Here is a 22,356-nt window from a genome sequence, read left to right as displayed (position 1 = left end):
CAATTTAAGAAAAAATGTTATGAGGGACACTGATTATCTCTAGTTTTTAATTTAAGCAAATATTCTAAAAAAAAAAAATAATAAAATAAATAAATAAATAAAAACAAGGCATGCGAATTGCTGGGTATTTCTAGAAATCTATGCAAACAGAGCAAAACATTCACCTGTCAGCGCATGGAAATGAGGAAAGTAAGGACTTTGTTACTTGGAAGTTCACGTAGGTTTCACAACTCAGGAAATCCAAAGAAATGTGCGAAGACTCCGAGCTAGCCCGACACTTTCATTTTCAGTCAAAAAACTAATTTGTAGGGATCAGCAAAGACCATAAAATATCTTTATGCAGTTTGCTACAATCGCTGAAGCTGTTCAAGGAATGAAGTATATGAAAACAATCAGATAATATTATGTTATGGTATAGATCTATTATAAGATTACAGCAGCATGGATGCCTCACAGCTCCAGGGTTCTGGGTTTGATCCTCAGCTTGGGTTACTGTCTGTGAGCATCACCATGTTCTGTGTGTGCAGTTTACTGTGATGTACTGTACATGGCATCGCATGCAGTTTGGATTCCCGCCCTCGGACCCACCGAGGGTCCTTGGAATAGGCTTCAGATCCACCTCAACACTGACCTCTATATTAACCACTAATAACATGTGCAGGGTAGCAGAAGAATGCACATCTGTATGCTCAACCTTTTCCTTTTATTTTAGAGCAGAACTCACTGTCAAATCAGGTTAGAAAATCCTGAAGAGATGGACAAAATTTAGTCAAAATTGAAGGCTGACTAGAAAGATGCGCAGATGCTATAACATTGTATGGAGGAAAAACAGCTGGAAAGTCTACACAAGGGAAGAGAGAAGAAAAGTGATGTACTGTAAGTATAGTGGGAAATATACTACAAAAAGTGTCAGATGGGTGGAGAACGTGACAGGAAGAACAAGACAGAAACAGCGTGGTTGTGTCAAAGATGGACTTGGTGAATTTTACAACTTTGATGAATAAGGGCCGCTGATGCGACATATGGTGAAGGAATCCTGGGTGTCTGTGTTGTGGTGACGGTGACGGTGACAGATGTGACTGTAAATTTAGCATCTTGTTGCAACTGTCGCCTTTTTTAAAGCTTCACAACACAAACCATCCACAAAAGCATTAGCAATAGACAGCGCTAACGTGTCGTGGTCCAGCTGACGTATACTTGTCTTGGGATGAAGGCAAGGAAGTCTTCCAGCCTTAACCAGCAAGCCAGTGCTTCACATGATGTATCATGTTTGCCAAAGCAAACGGTGCCAAACAGTTGTCCTGATTATTTTAAGCTGAATGTCAAGTGTAGAACAACGTGAACCGGCTGTTTATTCTTTCTGGTGTCGTGTCACTCCTGACAAGTGGCAAACAGAACCTGCTGTACACTGGCATGTCAGAGACATTTTAATCATGGAGCCAAATCCGTTGCTATCGTGGCTGATCCCGCTGTTACACTTCTTTCTTAGCAACAAAACTGCTGTCTAAGCATTAACTGACTCAGGTAAAGAAACATCAAGTGCATACATTGATCCTGTATTGAGACATGACAATATTTTTAATATAATACTGGATGTCAAAAAAAATATATAAAATAAAATATTGGGACTTGTCTTTTTGGAATTCGCAGTGAGCCCTGTACTGTATCATGTCTTCAAGTTTCAATGACTGGAATAAATTAGTACTTTCAAACAGTGTATGGAAGTAAATTATAACTAGGAAGAATTTAGTCCTTTTATTGTGTTAATTGGACTGTTTTTATGATTCTTTGATCTCTTTAACAATAGAGAATTATAAAGCTGATAAGACGATAAGAAGATCCTTGCTGTTGAAAAAGATCGTTGATGTAGCTTGTAGAGGACTGAGATCTGTTGTAAAGGATAATGGCACAATTTTCTTTTATATTTTATTTTTGGATGTGAATATTTCCCCTGTTGATCATTAAAAAAAAGTATTAGTATTAGGATAAAAATGGTGGACTGGATGTCAGACAAAAAAACACATCGATGGATATTTAATATATTCTATAGTATATTTTCTATATTCATTTTTTTGTTGTTTTGTTTTTGCTTTCTTTATAAATTTTTTAGATATATTTCATTTTAGGGCAGTTTAATTTCAAATGGTTAAAGCTCTGGGTTGGTAATCAGAAGGTCATGGATTACGGCCCAGAACCACCAAACTGCCATTGTTGGGCCCTTGGGCAAGGCCCTTAAAGCTCTCTGCCCCAGTGGGGCTGTATCATGGCTGACCCTGCGCACTTGCCCTAACTTCCTAAACTGGGATTTGCAATGAAAAGAATTTCACATATAAAACAAATAAAGGCTGCTTCTTCTATTATTATTATTATTATTATTATTATTATTATTATTAGTAGTAGTAGTAGTAGTAGTAGTAGTATTATATTTGATATATACCAGTGCATATAAATTAATATGTATTATATAATTAATAAATTGAAATCTTAGTAGTTTCTAAAAGAAAAACAACAATTAGCAATTAGAAACTGGTTTAATTGAAGTAAGCAATGATATCATATTTTTATATAAAGAACATGTAATGTGGTATTGCTATACTCTGAATATTCTGTTTGTTTTCCAGTCTAATGTCATAATTGAGTGTGTTTCAGTAACAAATAACAATAACGTGATGCGGACAGAGACGTTGGATTAAACACACTCACCGTCTCTTCTGTTCAGTTTAGCAAAGTTAGCAGCCCGACTTTCTGAGAAATGTGATGAACTCCGGAAAGAAGCCGCAGGCAGTCCGGATGCGAGTGAGCCATCGCAGCTATCTGAGAATGAGAAAGAAGAAATGTTCAAACAACTGGCCAGGCAGAAATCAAAAAGCAGTCTGTTATCAAGTGAACATGAAAACTGTTTGAGGGCAAAAAAAAAAAAAAGAGAGACTTTTACTCATACGGTTTGATTTTTTTTTAAAGATATTCATCTATTGTGTGCTACATGGTAAGATTTTAACTCAGTTAAACAGACATGGAGGCAAATGTGTTTGTTTCTGGCCAAAAAGCAAAGCTTAACAAGGAGTTTACAAACAGACAGAACAAGGGTTTGACAACAGACAAAGCAAGTGTTTATTAACAGACAAAACAAGTGTTTATTAACAGACAAAACAAGTGTTTATTAACAGACAAAACAAGTGTTTATTAACAGACAAAACAAGTGTTTATTAACAGACAAAACAAGGGTTTATTCACAGACAAAACAAGGGTTTATTCACAGACAAAACAAGTGTTTATTAACAGACAAAACAAGGGTTTGACAACAGACAAAACAAGTGTTTATTAACAGACAAAACAAGGGTTTATTCACAGACAAAACAAGTGTTTACTAACAGACAAAACAAGGGTTTATTCACAGACAAAACAAGTGTTTATTAACAGACAAAACAAGTGTTTATTAACAGACAAAACAAGGGTTTATTAACAGACAAAACAAGTGTTTATTAACAGACAAAACAAGGGTTTATTCACAGACAAAACAAGGGTTTATTAACAGACAAAACAAGACCAGAAACCTTTTAGATGACCAGCTACAAACAGCATGAAGTCATCAGCTCAAGTCATATGGAGTTAAAATGCCACCTCTTATTAACCATGACAGCGTTTTTATGATTAACATCCCAGCATGACTGAGAAAACAGATAAAAGCCTTGAAAGCTGCAGCATTGGTTCTAGCATAAGAGAACACGGGGTCTATTTGACGTGCTCGTGCTGTTCGGGATCTGAATCACTCCACGCTTTGGATTTGCCTCACACTTTCTACACAGATACTTTTCTCTTTAACCAAAGCATCTAACTAGCATTTAATGCTAGTTCTCCTTCTCTGGATCTTGCGATTGGATTATTTATTATTTCAATATCAGGAGCTCAGAGGAAAACCCTGTATATCATTCATTATATAACGTATGTTTCAATCCACGACCGACAGCGTTCCGGTTTCTTCTTCCTTTGTTGTGAGATCGAGGCAGGATCTTAGCTGAGGAGCTTTGATATTCAGGGAGGACTTGCAGCAATGAGCATTGCTCAGTTCGCCCACGCTGACTGTTTTGATATTCTCCTTCGGTTCATACCTGCCTCTCTGCCTGTTTGTTAGTACCATAATATTATGTTCTGACTGGACTAAACATACATGTACTGATATTTTAGCAGAAATACAATCAAATCCAGACTTCAAGTAAGTGGTTTGCTGTTCAAGAGAATGAAAAACAGTATATATTTTAAAAGATTACACAAATTAATTCAAATTTTCCTCTGAATGGCTTGGAGGAATTTCTTTCTTTTTCAAAATTAATTTTAAAATTTCAAAATTTTTGAAAAAAGTCTTTATTCGTCTTATAAGAAAAAGTGACCCCTTGACACCATTGACACCTTGAGAGAATATTTTAAAATAAAGACTAAAATATATGAATATATCTATCCTTCTTCAGAACCTCTACTGACTGTCTGGTTTCTTTGAGACGATACATGTGAAGCTAATTCTTTTTCACCTGGCACTATTGGGAAAACCAAAAAGTTTTCAATATAAAGTAGATGATTGTTGACCAGCCGTAACCGTTTACATTTCCAGCCCTTATCTAGAGTGACTTATGTATAATCTCGTTTTATACAACTGAGCAATCGAGGGTCAGGGCCTTGCTCAGGGGCCCAGCAGTGGCAGCTTGTTGGACCTGGGATCCAAACTCGCAACCTTCTAGTCCATAGTCCAATACCGTAACCGCTGATCTCCAACATGCCCCAGGTAAAGGATGTAAACATTCATTCATTCATTCATTCATTTTCTACCGCTTATCCGAACTACCTCAGGTCACGGGGAGCCTGTGCCTATCTCAGGCGTCATCAGGCATCAAGGCAGGATACACCCTGGACAGAGTGCCAACCCATCGCAGGGCACACACACACTCTCATTCACTCACGCAATCACACACTAGGGACAATTTTCCAGAGATGCCAATCAACCTACCATGTCTTTGGACCGGCGGAGGAAACAGGAGTACCCGGAGGAAACCCCCGAGGCACGGGGAGAACATGCAAACTCCACACACACAAGGTGGAGGCGGGAATCGAACCCCGACCCTGGAGGTGTGAGGCGAACGTGCTAACCACTAAGCCACCGTGCCCCCCAGGATGCAAACAATTGAGTACAAATTAAAAAAAAGAGTATGTGCTCAGTCAGATGTAAGAAAATATGTACTATGTACTACATAGCAATCTAACGTTTCTCAACAGAGCGCGGTGGTCAGGGTGGTGTGATGCCTCTTCTTTGTTAAAGAAACCGTATCAACACCTCTTGACCAATCAGATTTGAGAATTCTACGGTGCTGCGGCATAATCGAATTTCCAAAATGGCTTCTAGAGAAAATGTCTCAAGTGTCAGAATAAACAGCGAGCTTCTTTCCAGCTCCATACTTATTTTCCTCAACATCTTACTTGAGATATTGATTTCTTTGACACACCAACTGAGATATGAGAGAAAAGTGCCAATTAACATTTAACAAATCATCCAGACAGATCCAGGGATTTACAGAGTACTTGTTTACCAGCTCAATATCTTGCTTGGGTAAAAAGACAGACACATATACAATAAATGTAGGTGATTAATGAGCAACGTCTGCAATGTGAAGATAAGAGATTTCTCTACTATATTTATTTGATTGACATGGCATTTGGCAACACCAGAATGAGACAAGAACTGGATAAGTCTCCACTCTGACCTTTTCATCTACTGTTAATTAATCTTGGTTCGTTAGGACCGTTTTAAGCGTGACTATTATTATTTTTATTATATACCACATGCACATGGAACAGAACATTAAAAGAAGTGTACGGATGCAGCAATATGGCATGACCTTTGAGAAGTCCAAAAGGGTTTGTTAAGACAGATTTTTACAGAAATTACAGTGGAGATTAATAGGGAAATGGTCTGGAATCACACCAGCCAGTAAACTAATAAAAACCTGTTTATAAAAACTGGTAGCAGGTTTTTTTTAACATAATTTTTTTCCCCGTTACTGGCGGCTGCAGTGTTGTGGGAATGTCAGAACGTTCAATTCAGATATGGCCGGATGCCTAACTTCCTTCTTTCCTCTGAATGCATTGTGAGTAGGTGGCACTTGTTTTTCAGACACACTGATTATGTACTACTCCAGTAATCATTTATGTCACTGGCACTGTTCATTATTCATACTGATCCCTAAATAATTGTCTCAGCACATCTCATTATCCCGTGTGTCAATATAACCTTTGTTTGTCTGCGGCTCGCGGTTCCTAGCTGTGTTTCTTTTATGTACTGCTTTTGATCTCTACCTGCCTTTAATACGCGAGATTAGACCAGCATCTGATGTTGGCATCTGTCGGAGATCTGACCTCGGCTCACTCCTTACTGTACTGTATGCCTTAAGCAAACTTTCGGCTGGACGTGAAGCTTTTCCAGATTAATATCTGAACGTTTCTATTAATACAGATGAGATCTATTTGCAGTAAAAGGTTTGTGCACGTCTGACCATCACACCCACATTTGGGCTAAATTTGGAAGAACAGTATGCACTTGTATTTGAATGAACACTACAAATTCCTACCGAAGTAATCTGGTGGAAAGCTTTCGCAGAGGTTTATACCAGTAAGAACAGCAAGTTTAGGAGTCCAGGAAAATAGTAAAGTAGGTCAAATTTGAGGTCATAGTCTCACGTTGTTTGTACACGTTTGAGGCCACAAGCTTGAATCTTGAAGACTGCAGTCTGATTGGTTCTCTGCACTCCTTTGTATCCGTGAACAGGGGAAAAAAAATTTAAACATGAAGCTTTTTGAAGCATGATATACTTATTAGATGGGAAAAGGTTAGCAAAGACTTGTTCTCTGTCATTACTGTTGAAAATATAAAATATGATTGAAGCCTGGCATGCGAGACTTTGACCTTAGCGATAAGGTTGCATGATGTGGCCTTATGTAAAGATGTAAAGTAAAGATACAATAACAACCCTGAAGTGGATAAATAAATAAATGTCCGCTTAGAGAAAGCTTCTTCATATCTGTCAGTCTTGTTTTTATATATATATATATATATAAAAAAAAATCCATTTTTTATTGTTGGGCTTAGATTATCTGCAGCACTACCTGTGCATGAGCTGTTGCTATAGCAATGATAATGATAATAAATTACAGTGAGTGCATGATTTGCCTTGCACTGCTGATCTGAAAATCTTCCACTGTTGATCGCACGGCTTGAGGTCTGGTGACGGTGAAGGCCACATCATACGATTTCAATTAATTTGATATTCATCAAGCGATTCGGTGTGACCTCCACTACTGTTCTGTCCATGGTGCGGAGCCATCCCGGAAGAGCTTGCTTCCATTAGGATAGAAATTATAATTTTTTTTATCATTGGATAAAATGTGAGTAGTCAGAAGAACTTTGTGTTTGAAGTGACTCAACCCTCAGAGGGAACAAATGAATCCAAAGCAGTTACTCGAAGCAGATAATGTTTAAGATTTAGGTTAAGATTCAGCATCTGACAAGCTGAATAACTGAGGATTGATGAGTTCAACGGGTACTTCCGAATACCAAGCTGAGCAAAGCCAAAACTGCCTTTAATCTCAAATCTCTCTCTCTCTCTCTCTCTCTCTCTCTCTCTCTCTTTCTGGATCAGTGTATAAGAGGATAGAATCCAATAAAAGGTTTTCCTGTGTATAGGAATTTAAGACCAAACCAGTAAACCCATCCAATATCTAGTATACCTGTCTTTTCTAAAAACTTTAGATTTATGGAACAGGTAGTACTCGAGGAAACTTCACACCAACTCCTGATTAAAATTGACAAATTCTACAACGCTGGTCCAATGGAAACCTTGTCTTAACCTTAAGCCATTAAGGAAACTTTTGTGAGGGAAAGAAAACATTCTTCTCCACAGACACGGTTCGTACCTTAGAATGAGGTTTTCGGGTCACAAGAGGCTGTTCAAAATCGTGTAGAAGGATATTGCTATAGAAATGATGGGAACTGTGCTTGCGTACTGTAGTCGAGGGAGTCTTTAACGATAAAAAGCTGTTGGTGTCCTCACTGTTGTCAGAATTGTCCTGTTTTTGTCCTGTTTTCCTCAGCCTCAGTACCGACACTGATCACGGCTCACACCTGTTCCTACTTGTGTGTTTTGATATCTTGGTAAGGAACATATTCCCTCACAAATCTAAACATACATGACAGTTTTCACATTGTTGGGGTATTTGGATGGTCACCAAGAGAAAAACCAAACAGCCAAAGCTTGGGTTAAGGTAATCTTTAGTTAATTAGTTCTGATGATCTGCATTAAAAGTTATTGTGCCAACAGAAGGACCTCACAAGGATAGTAAGACAAGAATTTGCACATTAGTGTGTGTGTGTGTGTGTGTGTGTGTGTGTGGAGATTTTGTTGGAGCAGGATGACATTAAAAATGACATTGCCTTGAGCAAAATTAAGTCGAGAGGCTATCAGAGCTGACTTAGGCTATAGGTCAGTATCAAGCGAATTTTTAGAGCAAACCCATAATATTCAGTTAAAGGTCGACAACGTAAAGTCATCCAGCATACAGTCTTACAGCTTGGTAAGGTTTTAAACCGTGACTGGATTGTAAACAATCGATCCAACCTAGCAAGTTTATATTCATTCATTCATTCATTTTCTACCGCTTATCCGAAATACCTCGGGTCACGGGGAGCCTGTGCCTATCTCAGGCGTCATCGGGCATCAAGGCAGGAATAATTCTCTCGACGAATTATTGCAAAGCGTAAGCTCTGCAACCAAAATACAATCAGCAGAAGCAAAAAGCTAGAGGTGTAAAGCCTATAAACGAACCACACCATGGTCACATGACTGCAACGTCACCACCACTAAGCTTCTGACAACTTTTTCAAGCTTTATTTAAAAACATCTTAAACACTTTATCTCAAAATTCTGAATGGCTGAAAAGTTGGAAGTTTTGTAAGAGTGTGTTGTTAGTATAAACACAACACAGCTGTAGTAGACGGTAGCAGAGATGAGGATGTTGAGGTTCTCTTTAGGAGTGACGAGGATGGACAGGATTAGGAACGAGCGCATCAGAGGGACGGCTCAGGATGGCTGTTTTGGGGACAAGGTCAGAGAGACTAGATTGAGATGGTTTGGACATGTACAGAGGAGGGAGATGGTTATATTGGTAGAAGGATGTTGGAGATGGAGCTGCCAGGTAAGAGGTCAAGAGGAAGGTCGAAGAGGAGATATATGGATGTGTTAAATGAAGGTAACTGGTGCGAGAGTAGAGGATGACGAGTATAGAGTTAGGTGGAAACAGATGATTCGTTGTGTCGACCCCTGACGGGAAAAGCCGAAAATAGAAGAAGAATGCTGTGGTAGACGGGTCTTCCTGTTTGGCATGATGGCGTTTAATGTCCCAGACAACTTCTTTAGTCCCTTTTAACTACTTTTTCACATCACAACCGCCAAAGATGACAATTTGTTCTTCTACTTATTCTTCTTTAAGACACGGTAAAGACCTAAAAAACACATGAGGTATTAATAATGCTAATACAGACCTGAATTCAGGCATTTAACCAACAAGCAGTTCAATAAAACCATTGACTTCAGGATGTTGAACCTGGAAGTCCACATTTTACATCCGTGTTAACAGCTATAGACTGATAATAGGAAACCTCTTTAAGATCCCTTTAGTCTTGGTGTAAAATGAGGTAATGTACACAAATAATGCAGTACTGCAAACTCTCCTTAGCATTTACAGTATATAGCGAGAGAATCACATCTCACTGAAAGCAACGGTCCTGACACAGAGGAAAAAGACACGGCAAGATAATTGAATGTCAATATATACTGTACAGCCAGCCTACTATCGATGTATTAAAGCAATTTTTAGCGATGCTTTTTAAAGCAATATCCACTCACGGCTGGATTTAATTCAACTTCATTCTGTCAAGATAAAGTAATTTTTTAATCTCTGTTGAGTGTAAAAATGGGATCATAATGAACTCATTAACCCCAATCAGACCCTGACAACCGAATAATGTATATGGTACGACACATGAGATGAATCAGGGATTTTTCTTCATTAAAACATCGCTCGAGCGCCAAACTATCGAGTGTCAAACGGGAAGACATGTTGAAGCTTCTTCATATACAATTTTTACATATTGATATCCAAGGTTAATGATTTCCATCGTATCTACTGTTCTTTTCTTCAGATGTTGCTAATTTGACACGTTCATATCAGTATCTTCTTTAGAACATCAGAAGCATTCGTCCGTTTTTATAGTGCTTGTTCGATCTCGCCATTTCAAGATGGTCTACCTCAACTCGATCTTGGAAGGTTTGCCACTGAGCGCAATTCGACCTCTACAAACAATCCAGAAGGTACTTCCTTTACTTGATTTCAACCTTTCGAAGTTCTCCCACAACAACCCATTACTGCGCTTCCTCCACTGGCTTGCCACAGATTTAAAACACTGATTCTTATCTACAAAACCAACAACAGACCATCATTCTCCAACCTCAAAGCTCTTACCACACCCCACAACTGCACCTCTCTCTCTATGATTCTCCAGCACTCCTTGACTGATTCCTAATCTATCAGGGCACAAAGCATTAACCCTTGTATGTTGTTCGGGTCTGTGAGACCCATATTCATAATCATCAGTAGTTTTGAAAAACTTTGCTTCCTTGTAAATTTGTTGATTTTTTTTCCACTCATAACTTGATTAAATTTGATTCTTTTTTTTTATTACATTTTATTAAAAAAAAAAAACAACAAAAAACGAGTAGCACTTTAATTAAAAAATGTGATGTAATAAAGGTAAAGGGTAAATATTAACCATATATCGTCGCTGTCAGGCGGAAACCTCGTATCTCCGTATCAACTGTTATTTTTCAGGAAATTAAAAAAACGCCATACCTTATCTGCAGTGCACAGGGTTTAGTCCGCGTTGCAGTGGATTGTCTTGCGCTAAATTCCTGTCCTCAGACGAGCACCAGAACTAGCAGGGGTCAAGATTTTTTTTTCTTTGAGCCCAGTGTTTTGAAGACATTTACCTCAGAAGACGTGTTGATTCGTTGCGACTCTTCTTGAGGAGAAATATGCCGCGAAGCTCTCCCGCTGAGTGAGGAAGAGGTGGACAGTTGAAGTGTCCAATGGAGTTATGAGATTTGCGCTCAAGCTATTTTCAAGACTTTAAATTGGTTAATAACTTGTAAAAATAACAGACCCACGTGGGGACTGACCAATAGCATCGATATGTGAAAAAATATGAAATTGACCAAATTGGGACATACGAGGTTTCCGCCCGACAGCAATGATATGCTGTTTATGTTGCTTGTAATTGGGATGAAGTAAACATCTGTAGAGTATTTTAACATAAAATTTTTGATTGTGTTGAATTAAAAACCCAAAAATGCAGCGTGTCCAGCAGACCCACGAAACACTAGCTGAGTATCAAAAATAACATACAAGGGTTAAGACTCTCTAACCTACATGATGCAACGAACGTCCCTCAGATATCCAAGTCATTGCCAACATTTCTTAAACTGTCTGTGTGCTGTCCCGACAGAGTTTGAGACTCATGGTATCCTTTGTCTGTGACCTAGCAAAGCGGTATTGATGTATTCAGTGCTACACACTTCAAAGCACTTTTGTATGTCGCTCGGAATAAGGTCACCTGCCAAATACCATAAATGTAAATGGGGGGAAAGCAGGAAGGCACCGGAAGCCCGATGCTGATATAAAGTACACTAGAGTCCACTAATATACAACACATTGCAGCTTTAGACAGTCTAGATCCCACAGCATTAAAAGAAGATATCGTCGCTGTCGGGCGGAAACCTCATATGTCCAAATTTGGTCAATTCCATATTTTTTCACATATCGATGCTATTGGTCAGTCCCCACGTGGGTCTGTTATTTTTACAAGTTATTAACCAATCTAAAGTCTTGAAAATAGCTTGAGCGCAAATCTCATAACTCCATTGGACACTTCAACTGTCCACCTCTTCCTCACTCCGTGGGAGAGCTTCACGGCATATTTCTCCTCAAGAAGAGTCGCAACGAATCAACACGTCTTCTGAGGTAAATGTCTTCAAAACACTGGGCTCAAAGAAAAAAAATCTTGACCCCCGCTAGTTCTGGTGCTCGCCTGAGGACAGGAATTTAGCGCAAGACAATCCACTGCAACGTGGACTAAACCCTGTGCACTGCAGATAAGGTACGGCGTTTTTTTAATTTCCTGAAAAATAACGGTTTTGGAGATACGAGGATTCTGCCTGACAGCGACGATATGATTATGGTTCCTTCTTGCTACTCCTACTCCTTCTTCCTATGACTCGTATTAATTTCCTATGGATTTACGTTGCCTTGTTTTTCATTTCTATATTCTATATTTAATATTTCTTACTGTTTAAACCCTTCAAGGTGCCAAGACATCTTAGTTGATGTTTGAGGATGTCTGTAGCACATCCTCAATCTCCCAGAACCCCCTGCTGTCTCCCCCCCACACTTCTCTAAGGCAACTGGCTCACAAACTCAGCTTTTACTAATCACCACTTCAGCCTTGATATTTCTTTTACTATTTTATTTTATTGTATTTTATTTTTTAACCCTATTTGCGGTGTGACGTTTTATATAAAAAAAATATTTTAAAAAATGGCAAAATAAGAGTAAATTATTGGCTTAAAAATAGCAATTAGTGAATTGAAAATCTATACAGATATTATGTCAGATTGAAATGTGTATAAAATACATATAGTGATATGAGCAATAAGCAGGTGGATGAGGTGAAAGATAATAAAATAGCAGTTCTGTAGAAGTTGAGACTAAGTGAACACTTCTAAATAATAATAATAATAATAATAATAATAATAATAATAATAATAACTAGAACGTACATCTCCTGAAGAAAATGTGAATGGTGCTTGCACGTGGCAAGTTCCCCTCATCGTGCTGAGTGTTTTGATATGTCACATGTCCATGTTGTGCAAATGTTTTATTTTCACGTGAAATCATGCGACGTCACGTGACTTCATCAAATTACACGTGAGGAAGTTCCCCTCATTGTTCTGAGTGTTTTGATATGTCACATGTCCATGTTATAAAATGTTTTTTGATTTTGCATATATTGGGGGCGGGGCTGCGGCACACCCGAAAGGCCAGTTGGTACACCAATTTAAAACTTTGTTCAGAGTGTCACCCTAAAGGAGCTGGCCAAGTTTGGTGTAGATAGTTCGAAAGCTTACCGAGTTACAAACCTCAAAAGTTTATAATGTGTGTCTATGGGAAAAAAGGCCACTTTGAGACCCTGTACCGGAAGTACCGGTACTCGGATCGCTTAGAAAAGTTACGCGCCGAAGTTTTAGTGGTTAGCATGTTCGCCTCACACCTCCAGGGTTGGGGGTTCGATTCCCACCTCCGCCTCGTGTGTGTGGAGTTTGCATGTTCTCCCCGTGCCTTGGGGGTTTCCTCCGGGTACTCCGGTTTCCTCCCCTGGTCCAAAGACATGCATGGTAGGTTGATTGGCATCTCTGGAAAATTGTCCGTAGTGTGTGATTGCGTGAGTGAATGAGAGTGTGTGTGTGTGCCCTGCGATGGGTTGGCACTCCGTCCAGGGTGTATCCTGTCTTGATGTCCGATGACGCCTGAGATAGGCACAGGCTCCCCGTGACCCGAGGTAGTTCGGATAAGCGGTAGAAGATGAATGAATGAATGAATGAATGAATGAATGAATGAATGAAAAGGATATCATTGTCCCAGTCCTTATTCAGTCAAGGGTTTCAGTGTAAGGAAAAAAAATGGTTGTTTTGTTCTTTATAGAAACGTCTGAAGGAAATAATGGACATGCGATTCACGTTCAAAAATAATCCCCTGCTGGAAATTATAAGTAACATATGTTCAGCTAGTTCCCTCCCTCGAAGTGTGAATTCACCTTTGATCTTCATACATATTTGAAGTAAGACCACCTGGGTTCTGTTCCAGTACGTCTACATGTCTGCGCTAAAAGCTGAGGATTTCTCCGTTGTCTATGAACATTTTTTTATGCCGCAGTTTTTGTTTAAAAAACGGCTTTAACTTGCATCCTCAAAATGATTATGAAGACCATGATCTTCATTTAAAACCGACACCTGAGCTCGTGTTTGTTTCATGTTAACGTACATTGAATTTATTAACTGACTAATTAACTCTGAGTTAATGAACTAATTACATTAAGTCAGTGTTCAAATCACTGGCTCAACTTTACAAGCTCAACATTTACTAATCTCCATTTAAAGGTACTGGAAGATTTAAATCGAAGTAGAAATTGATGTCATAAAGCTTCTAATTGGCCAATTGTCATAATTAGGTGTGAATGTGGAAGAACATTGCTGTATTTAAGAGACTGACATCAGAAAATGTGTCTTTTTTAGGACAATGCAATCAAATCAGCAAAAAAGCATGTCGGAGACCTGCAGAATTCCGGTTCCTCTATCGTGCAATTAAATGCAGGTACCAAGAGCATCCGTAATTTTCCGCAAATATAAAAATCCTGGGACAAAAATGAACTCCTAGAGATAAACAAACAAAATGATCTGAAATGTTAACCAGAGGGGGGCACGGTGGCTTAGTGGTTAGCACGTTCGCCTCACACCTCCAGGGTCAGGGTTCGATTCCCGCCTCCACCTTGTGTGTGTGGAGTTTTCATGTTCTCCCCATGCCTTGGGGGTTTCCTCCGGGTACTCCGGTTTCCTCCCCCGGTCCAAAGACATGCATGGTAGGTTGATTGGCATCTCTGGAAAATTGTCCCAAGTGTGTGATTGCGTGAGTGAATGAGAGTGTGTGTGTGCCCTGCGATGGGTTGGCACTCCGTCCAGGGTGTATTCTGCCTTGATGCCCAATGATGCCTGAGATAGGCACAGGCAACCCGTGACCCGAGGTAGTTTGGATAAGCGGTAGAAGATGAATGAATGATTGATGAATGAATGAATGAATGTTAAACAGAACCCCAAGAAACTCCTAAGTGGCCTAAGTGGTCATCCAAGATCATCATTAAAAAAGCCAGATCAAAGTTTGCGTCTTCACCAACCTTATGGAGGAGTGTTCTCTGGACAGATGAATCAAAAAAGGTGAACTCTTTGACTATAATGATCAATTATCGCTCCAAAGCTTCCATCTGTGAAGCCTGGTGGTGATAGTGTCATGTTGTGAAAGTGTATTGCTGTTAAAGGGACTGGAGCACTTCAGAAAGTAGTGCATCGTGAGGAAGGAGGATTAACTACTGTAGAAATACTAAAACAGCCAGAAAGTTCAAACTTTGTTGCACCTGAGGCGTCCAGCAGGACGTTGAATGGTATGTTAATTTTTTGACCTTTTTTGAACAGTAACTAAGGTGGGTAGTGATGGCGTTCGGTGTCAGCTGATAATAAGCTGAACTCTACTAAAGGTTTAATTAGAGACATGGCGGTTCTAGATCTTAGCACGCGAGTAAAAGACGACCGCAGAGCTGTAAATGGTTTTTCATCACATAGGCAAAAACCTCACTAATAATCTTTAAGTGAATATTTTTGCCACCTCATGCTAATAACCTCGATCCTATTTGCATGTCTGTATTCATTCATTCATTCACTCATCTTCTACCGCTTATCCGAACTACCTTGGGTCACGGGGAGCCTGTGCCTCTCAGGCGTCATCAGGCATCAAGGCAGGATACACCCTGGACGGAGTGCCAACCCATCACAGGGCACACACACACTCTCATTCACTCACTCACTACGGACAATTTTCCAGAGATGCCAATCAACCTACCATGCATGTCTTTGGGGAGGAAACCGGAGTACCCGGAGGAAACCCCCGAGGCACGGGGAGAACATGCTAACCACTAAGCCACCGTGCCCCCTGCATGTCTGTATATTTCCACTATTTCCTCTATCACCATGATTCCTTTATCACCAGCTTTTTTTATGTTATAGCTTTCACAACTCACACCGCTACTTAGGTCATGCTAGTGATGTCATACCGCACTCTATTTTTGTTAGAAATGTTTATCGTATTCGCCGTGGGTTAGCATAGCTTAGCTACGTCTTTGTTAATTCCTTGCATATTTCTTGTTCCGGTTGTCGTCCCTGTCTCCTCCTGATCTAGGATTAGCATCTGCATGTGCTTTTATTAAGCCTGGATTGGTGCACAAGCCAACAGTTTCACACGGATTAATATTCAGATCTCGGTCACAGTTTTCAGTCTTACATACTATACAGAAGTAAAGGAAAATAAATATAATCAAGGCTGCCAACTCTCACGCATTCAGCGTGAGACTCACGCAATTGAGCCAATTCTCACGCCACACCCCATATTCTCACACCACACCCCCATATTCTCACGCCACACCCCCATATTCTCACGCAGACTCGTGCAGCAGTGAGGGAAAAAAAATTGTGCCGCATGATCTCGCAAAGCAACGCGCAGAGAGACCAGACAGACAGTGTAGTGAGTTCTTTGTGACATCTGTGAGGGAAATACACAATTTATTACCATAAACTGTGTAGTCAGCCGTTCTCCCTCCCATCTGCACTGAATTGTGAACGCAGGCAGGTCAGTGAGTTACAGGGCGCTCCGTGTCTCCGTCCAGTTAAGGCTAGTAACTAATAGGCCTATGCTGTTATAGAGTTTATATAGAATTAAGTTAGCATTAGCAGAGTTGTTTGTTTTGCAGCACTGAGCAGTTATTTTACATAATTGTATCATAAAAAAACAGTACAAAAGCATTTCAATGATACAAATACAAATACAATACAAAGCAAATCAATGATTAAGGCTGCAAAATCAGCCACCAGCACTTACAATAGAGCACTTAAATGTTAATCTGTGAAGATGTTAATCACACGTTAATCCTATTTCTGTAAAATGTTTGTGAAAATTAAATGGAATGTAAATAGCAAATACTTTGACAATCAATATATACTTAATACACTAATATACTGTATAATGCAAGGATTTTGTGTTTGTATTTTTTTTCCCACACCAAGCCACGTCCTCCACAAGCCCCTCCCCCACCACCAAAGCCCCGCCCCCAATATCTCACTCTAAGCTGAACTCCAACGTTGGCAGCCTTGATGTAGTTCAAGTAAATAGGGTTAATTCCAGAACACAGGGTTTAGATCGCGTCAGATTAGTTAGCTGTTTGTCTTTAGTCTACATTTTCTATTCCTGATTTTATTAATTTTTTTCCTGAGTGAAAGAAAGGCAAGTGCTAGTTTTTAAAGCTGGCGGTAAAAAAAAATAAAAAATCTTCACGCTTTTAGTCGAGCGAACCTTGGAGCCGTGAACCACATTACCGTCCGGCAAAATCGACTTACGCAGGAGTCTAGTCCGGCTTTGAGTACACTTCATTTCCTTCTCCCTAAATATTGATGTAACTTTTGGACTCAAGTCACCGACTCCATATCCAACTCATAATTACTTCAGTTGCTGCTTTTTAGTTTTTGCTTAGTCGCATATTTCTCCTTTGACTCCTTTAGCTCCCGAGTGTTCCAGCCGCAATCCTGTCATTTTCCCCTACTTCTACCTAAATGTCAGGAAATAAACATTAATCTTGCTTCTAACCTATCATTAACATGCTTGTTATACTCCTGCCCTGTTCTTTACATGCACTCGATTCTGTTCAGATCAGATGTTGGATTCGAAATTAAAGCCTGATGAAAGCAAAGAGGCTTTTACAAGATGCCAACACAGAGCCAAAGAGACAGTGCATTTTAGTTCCAAACATGGCTTCTTAATTTGTCAAGATGGAAGTGATGGGAAGGACAAAGGGTCAGCACATCTCTAGAGTGAATGTCTGGCTGCTTGCTTATTTAAAAAAAAAAAAGACTCTTTCCCTAACACACACACACACACATACACTCCTTTATCCTCTTACATGACTTGCTCAGCTATTTACCCTGTCGCAGGCAAATCTCTCTAGACTCTTTTTCTCCGACTCATTCCATCTATCTTGATTTGGTACCTTCTCGCGTTCGTTTCTTCCCCCTATCAGTCACTCAAGCTCCGTTAAATTTGAAGGCTTTCATGGAGATGGGACAAAAAAGGAAGGTACATTGTGTTCCCTCTCTCTTGTAGCAAGCACAGATATATTTGTTGTTTTTTTTTGTTTTTTTTCATAAAAAGTATCTCATGAATTACTGATAAGTGACAGATGAAAAACAGACTGTGACATCTAAATCAGTCGCATTACTCATGTACTTCTTCATACGTAAAGAACGTCCTGTAGTACGGTGCGTATTATTAATATACATCTAATCGTCCAGTCAGTGTTACTTTCAGAGAACATTTCGCATGAGTTGCGTCCCAAATCACCATACTCGAACATTATACTATGTAGTATAAATTGTATCAGAAAAGGGGCGGGGCTACCAGGGTATGATGCTTTTCAAGATGGCCGACAACACTCCAGTGGATGAGACGAGAAATTAGCTAAATATTTAAAACAATTCAGCTTGATCTGCCAAAGCTAACAGTGTCCAAGGTTCAGTGTCCATCTTTTTCTGGCTTAAACGTCTGGCATGGAGGATCAACCAACCCTTTTTTTTTTTTTTTTTTTTTTGGATTTGGCCATCATGGCATCAAGGCAAGATACACCCTGGACGGAGTGCCAACCCATCGCACAATTTTCCAGAGATGCCAATCAACCTACCATGCATGTCTTTGGACCGGGGGAGGAAACCGGAGTACCCGGAGGAAACCCCCGAGACACGGGGAGAACATGCAAACTCCACACACACAAGGCGGAGGCGGGAATCGAACCCCCAACCCTGGAGGTGTGAGGAAAAAATGTGCTAACTACTAAGCCACCGTGCCCCCATTAGGGATAAATGTTAGACATAAATAATTGAATTTTAAAATTTCAACTTTGATATTTCTATTCTGTACTTTATTCCATACTTATGTAAAGCTGCTTATAGACAACGTCAATTGTTAAAAGCGCTATAAAAGTAAATTGAATTGAAAATGAATTTCATTGCTTATTTCTAATGTATTATTACAGACAACAGGAAATGAGTTCTGGCTTCGACTGATCGTTGCCTCACCATCGTCTCATCGCTCGTCTGAGATCGGGTTGTATTTTTCATCATTGTTGATATATTTCTAGAACAGAACACTTGCATAATAAACAAGTTTTTAGCTAGAGAACAGCGCAGACTTGGAGCGACTCACTCTCATTGTGAGTTGTTGTAATTTTGTGGTATTCGCAGTATTACCTGCAGTGTCAGGGGGTAATATAGTAACGCAAGTTACTCGTTATCGCTACCTTATTATTTTCCTTGTATTTTCTATTCTTGTAATCGCATTACAGTTACTGTCTTAAGTACAAATTACGTCGGGTTTGCATTGCGTTTCACTTCTATTTCTCGAAGCGGAACAGAAAATTTCGTTACGGAACGACCGAGGAGGAAAAAGCATGAAGTTATTGTTGTTATTATATCGAGATATCCTCATTAAGTGAAGTGTTTTGAATTTACTGCAGGTAAAACCCGAACGCTCGCTCATCTCTGTACCGGTATTAATCACCTCAGTTACAAAACTGTACTCGGAAGCTGCTGGATTTCTTTCTTTTTTTTTTTGTTTATTTGGTCTATGATTTTTTTTAATGAAATTATAATATTATAATACTTTATACTCACTAGTTTCTATGTGCATGAATAGCAAAGCGCTCATTCGGTTTTAAATCATCCGACACTGTTTCATTAGGACAGAGAGCTTAAAGAGCAGTCAAAGACGTCTAACGGGTTGAATTTGTATGAGTTTTGAAGAGGAATTAAGAGTCTTAAGCAGAAGCGAGAAAGTAATCCATTCACAATTTAGGAGATTTTTTTTTTAACTGAATTTTACACGGATTCTTCAGTTCTTCACAATATTTCTTTTTTATTCATTCAGTGAATGTTATACACGTTATACAGTGGGGTGTAAAATTAATTTTAATTAATTAAAACCTGTATCGAAGGCATTGCTTGACCTCTCTTATCTGAAACCTATGGATTGAAATGAAACTGGACATTTTACTCCTACACTCTTACAAACACGTTTAATTAATGCCCTGAGGGACCTCTGGGTTTTCATCCCTGTTTTTCTTATTATTTTTATTTTTTTTTTGCCAATATTGCGTTAAGCCTCCCTGCCCATTGTCACATCAATGAGAAATCATTCGTCTTCGGCCTCATTGACTCCTACAGTGGAATGAGCTCACTGACTGCAGCGGTGACTCAGCCCGCGCAGCCGGCGGTCGCATTAATTATATTTCACTTTTGTCAGCACATTAAATGCAGGCACTCGTGGCAGCTGGCATGTCGTAAAGTGGTGGCCGACCGTAACGCTGGGACTTTTTGACCTCCAAACAAAATGGCTGACTTTTTTTTTTTTTTTTTTTTTTAACATACTTAAAGTCAGCAATCAGCAGAATAACAGAACTAACGGTAACATATGACAAGGGTCAGTGATTATTTATTTATTTATTTATTCATTTATTTTTTAGGAAGCTAAGGGCAGACTGGGCTTTTTTTTTATTTAATTAGATTTCTTTATAATTGCAGTCATCATATCATCTCCATCTCCTTCGCTGAAAATTAATCACGCATGCAAATTTGCAGATTGGAATTGCATTGTATTATTTATGTAAATTCCATATTGGATATATGTAGCAAAAAATGTAGCCACAAAAGGGTTGCAAGCCAGTGACTTCTGTGCCGGTCGCAAGCCTAAATAAAATAGAGAGGGTCCATCCGGTGTAAAACTTTTTAAACAAATTTAATCAAGTGAGTCATCAGTGGGAATTCCATACCAGATCGGTCGAGGCACTGTTTCGATCTACAGCAGGGGTGTCAAACTCAGGCCCGCGAGATCATATAATTTGGCCCACGTGAATCAAATGTGCATTACAGCTGGCTAGCCGCATGCTCCGCTAATACTACAAATCCCAGAATGCCTTGCCACTGTATTGATGTGTAGTCACGAACAGCAAGCGCTCCTCATTCTCTGTTGACAGTCGTTAACAACCATGCTACAGTCACATCGGGCAAGTTAACTCAACCCTCCACAACAATGGCCAAACGAAAGATGGACAATAGGAGCTTTCAAGACAGGTGGGAGGCAGATTATCTGTTCACAAATATAAAGGACAGACCTGTTTGTCTTGTGTGCTAACAGAGCTAACGTGTCTGTAACGAAAGAATATAACATAAGAAGACACTAGTCGAAAAGTTGGATTTTCATTGAATGAAATTATTATTTTTGTTTGTTTTGTTGTTGGTTTTGAAAAAGATCCATTTCAAAAAGGAACTTAAAATGATCCGGTGAGAGGCATCATTTATTTTATTTATTTAAATAAGAAATGAACACCACTGATGTGTCTTTTATTCATTCATTCATTCATTCATTTTCTACCGCTTATCCGAACTACCTCGGGTCACGGGGAGCCTGTGCCTATCTCAGGCGTCATCGGGCATCAAGGCAGGATACACCCTGGACAGAGTGCCAACCCATCATAGGGCACACACACACACACACACACTCTCATTCACTCACACAATACGGACAATTTTCCAGAGATGCCAATCAACCTACCATGCATGTCTTTGGACCGGGGGAGGAAACCGGAGTACCCGGAGGAAACCCCCGAGGCACGGGGAGAACATGCAAACTCCACACACACAAGGCGGAGGCGGGAATCGAACCCACAACCCTGGAGGTGTGAGGCGAACACGCTAACCACTAAGCCACCGTGCCCCCCTATGTGTCTTTTATTTCAAATTTAATTTCTTATGTGTTTGTAATATCAAGCTCTGGTTGTTCCAAATCCTGTGTTCAAGCAAAACTAAAGTTTGTTTCCATATGAAAATGGTTGAACATTACACATCAGTTGCAGTTAATTTTTCAATAAATATTCAGTTTGGCCCGTGACTTTATCTCAGTTTTATATTTTGGCCCACTGTGAATTTGAGTTTGACACCCCTGCTCTACAGGGTGCTGGCAGTAATTGGGCTACTGTTGGTCGAGGAGGGAGAGGAGGGAGAAGGGTTTGTTGACAGAGAGAGAAGAGTAGAGAATATGCCGAGGATAGAGTTAGGTGGAAACTGATGATTTACTGTGGCGACCCTTTAACGGGAGAAGCCGAATGTGGAAGATAAGTGTAGCAAAAAATACACAGAAAATAAACTGCACAAGTTCTTCAGGACGCGACCAAAGCACAAAATAAAGGAAAAACAAATCTCAAATGGTGAATGGGCGAAAATATACTGACTTATTGGTTCTCATGTTTGCTTGGCACCACCAGGGTTGAGGGTTTGACTCCTATTTAAG

General features: G+C 39.6%; 1 protein-coding gene across 1 annotated transcript in view; it reads right to left on the bottom strand.

The window, feature by feature from the left end:
• cntnap5a (contactin associated protein family member 5a) overlaps nt 1–22,356 on the bottom strand; it is a 124,210-nt gene that overhangs the window by 80,647 nt on the left and 21,207 nt on the right. The window contains exon 2 of the mRNA XM_060875764.1: nt 2,704–2,814. Coding sequence (XP_060731747.1) covers nt 2,704–2,814 — 111 coding nt within the window. The remainder of the gene's footprint in view (nt 1–2,703; nt 2,815–22,356) is intronic.

This window comes from Tachysurus vachellii, chromosome 8 (genome assembly GCF_030014155.1).
Source record: "Tachysurus vachellii isolate PV-2020 chromosome 8, HZAU_Pvac_v1, whole genome shotgun sequence".
Lineage (NCBI taxonomy): Eukaryota > Metazoa > Chordata > Actinopteri > Siluriformes > Bagridae > Tachysurus > Tachysurus vachellii.
The sequence above is the reverse complement of the archived record's forward strand: the minus strand, read 5'-3'. Positions and strand labels throughout refer to the sequence as shown.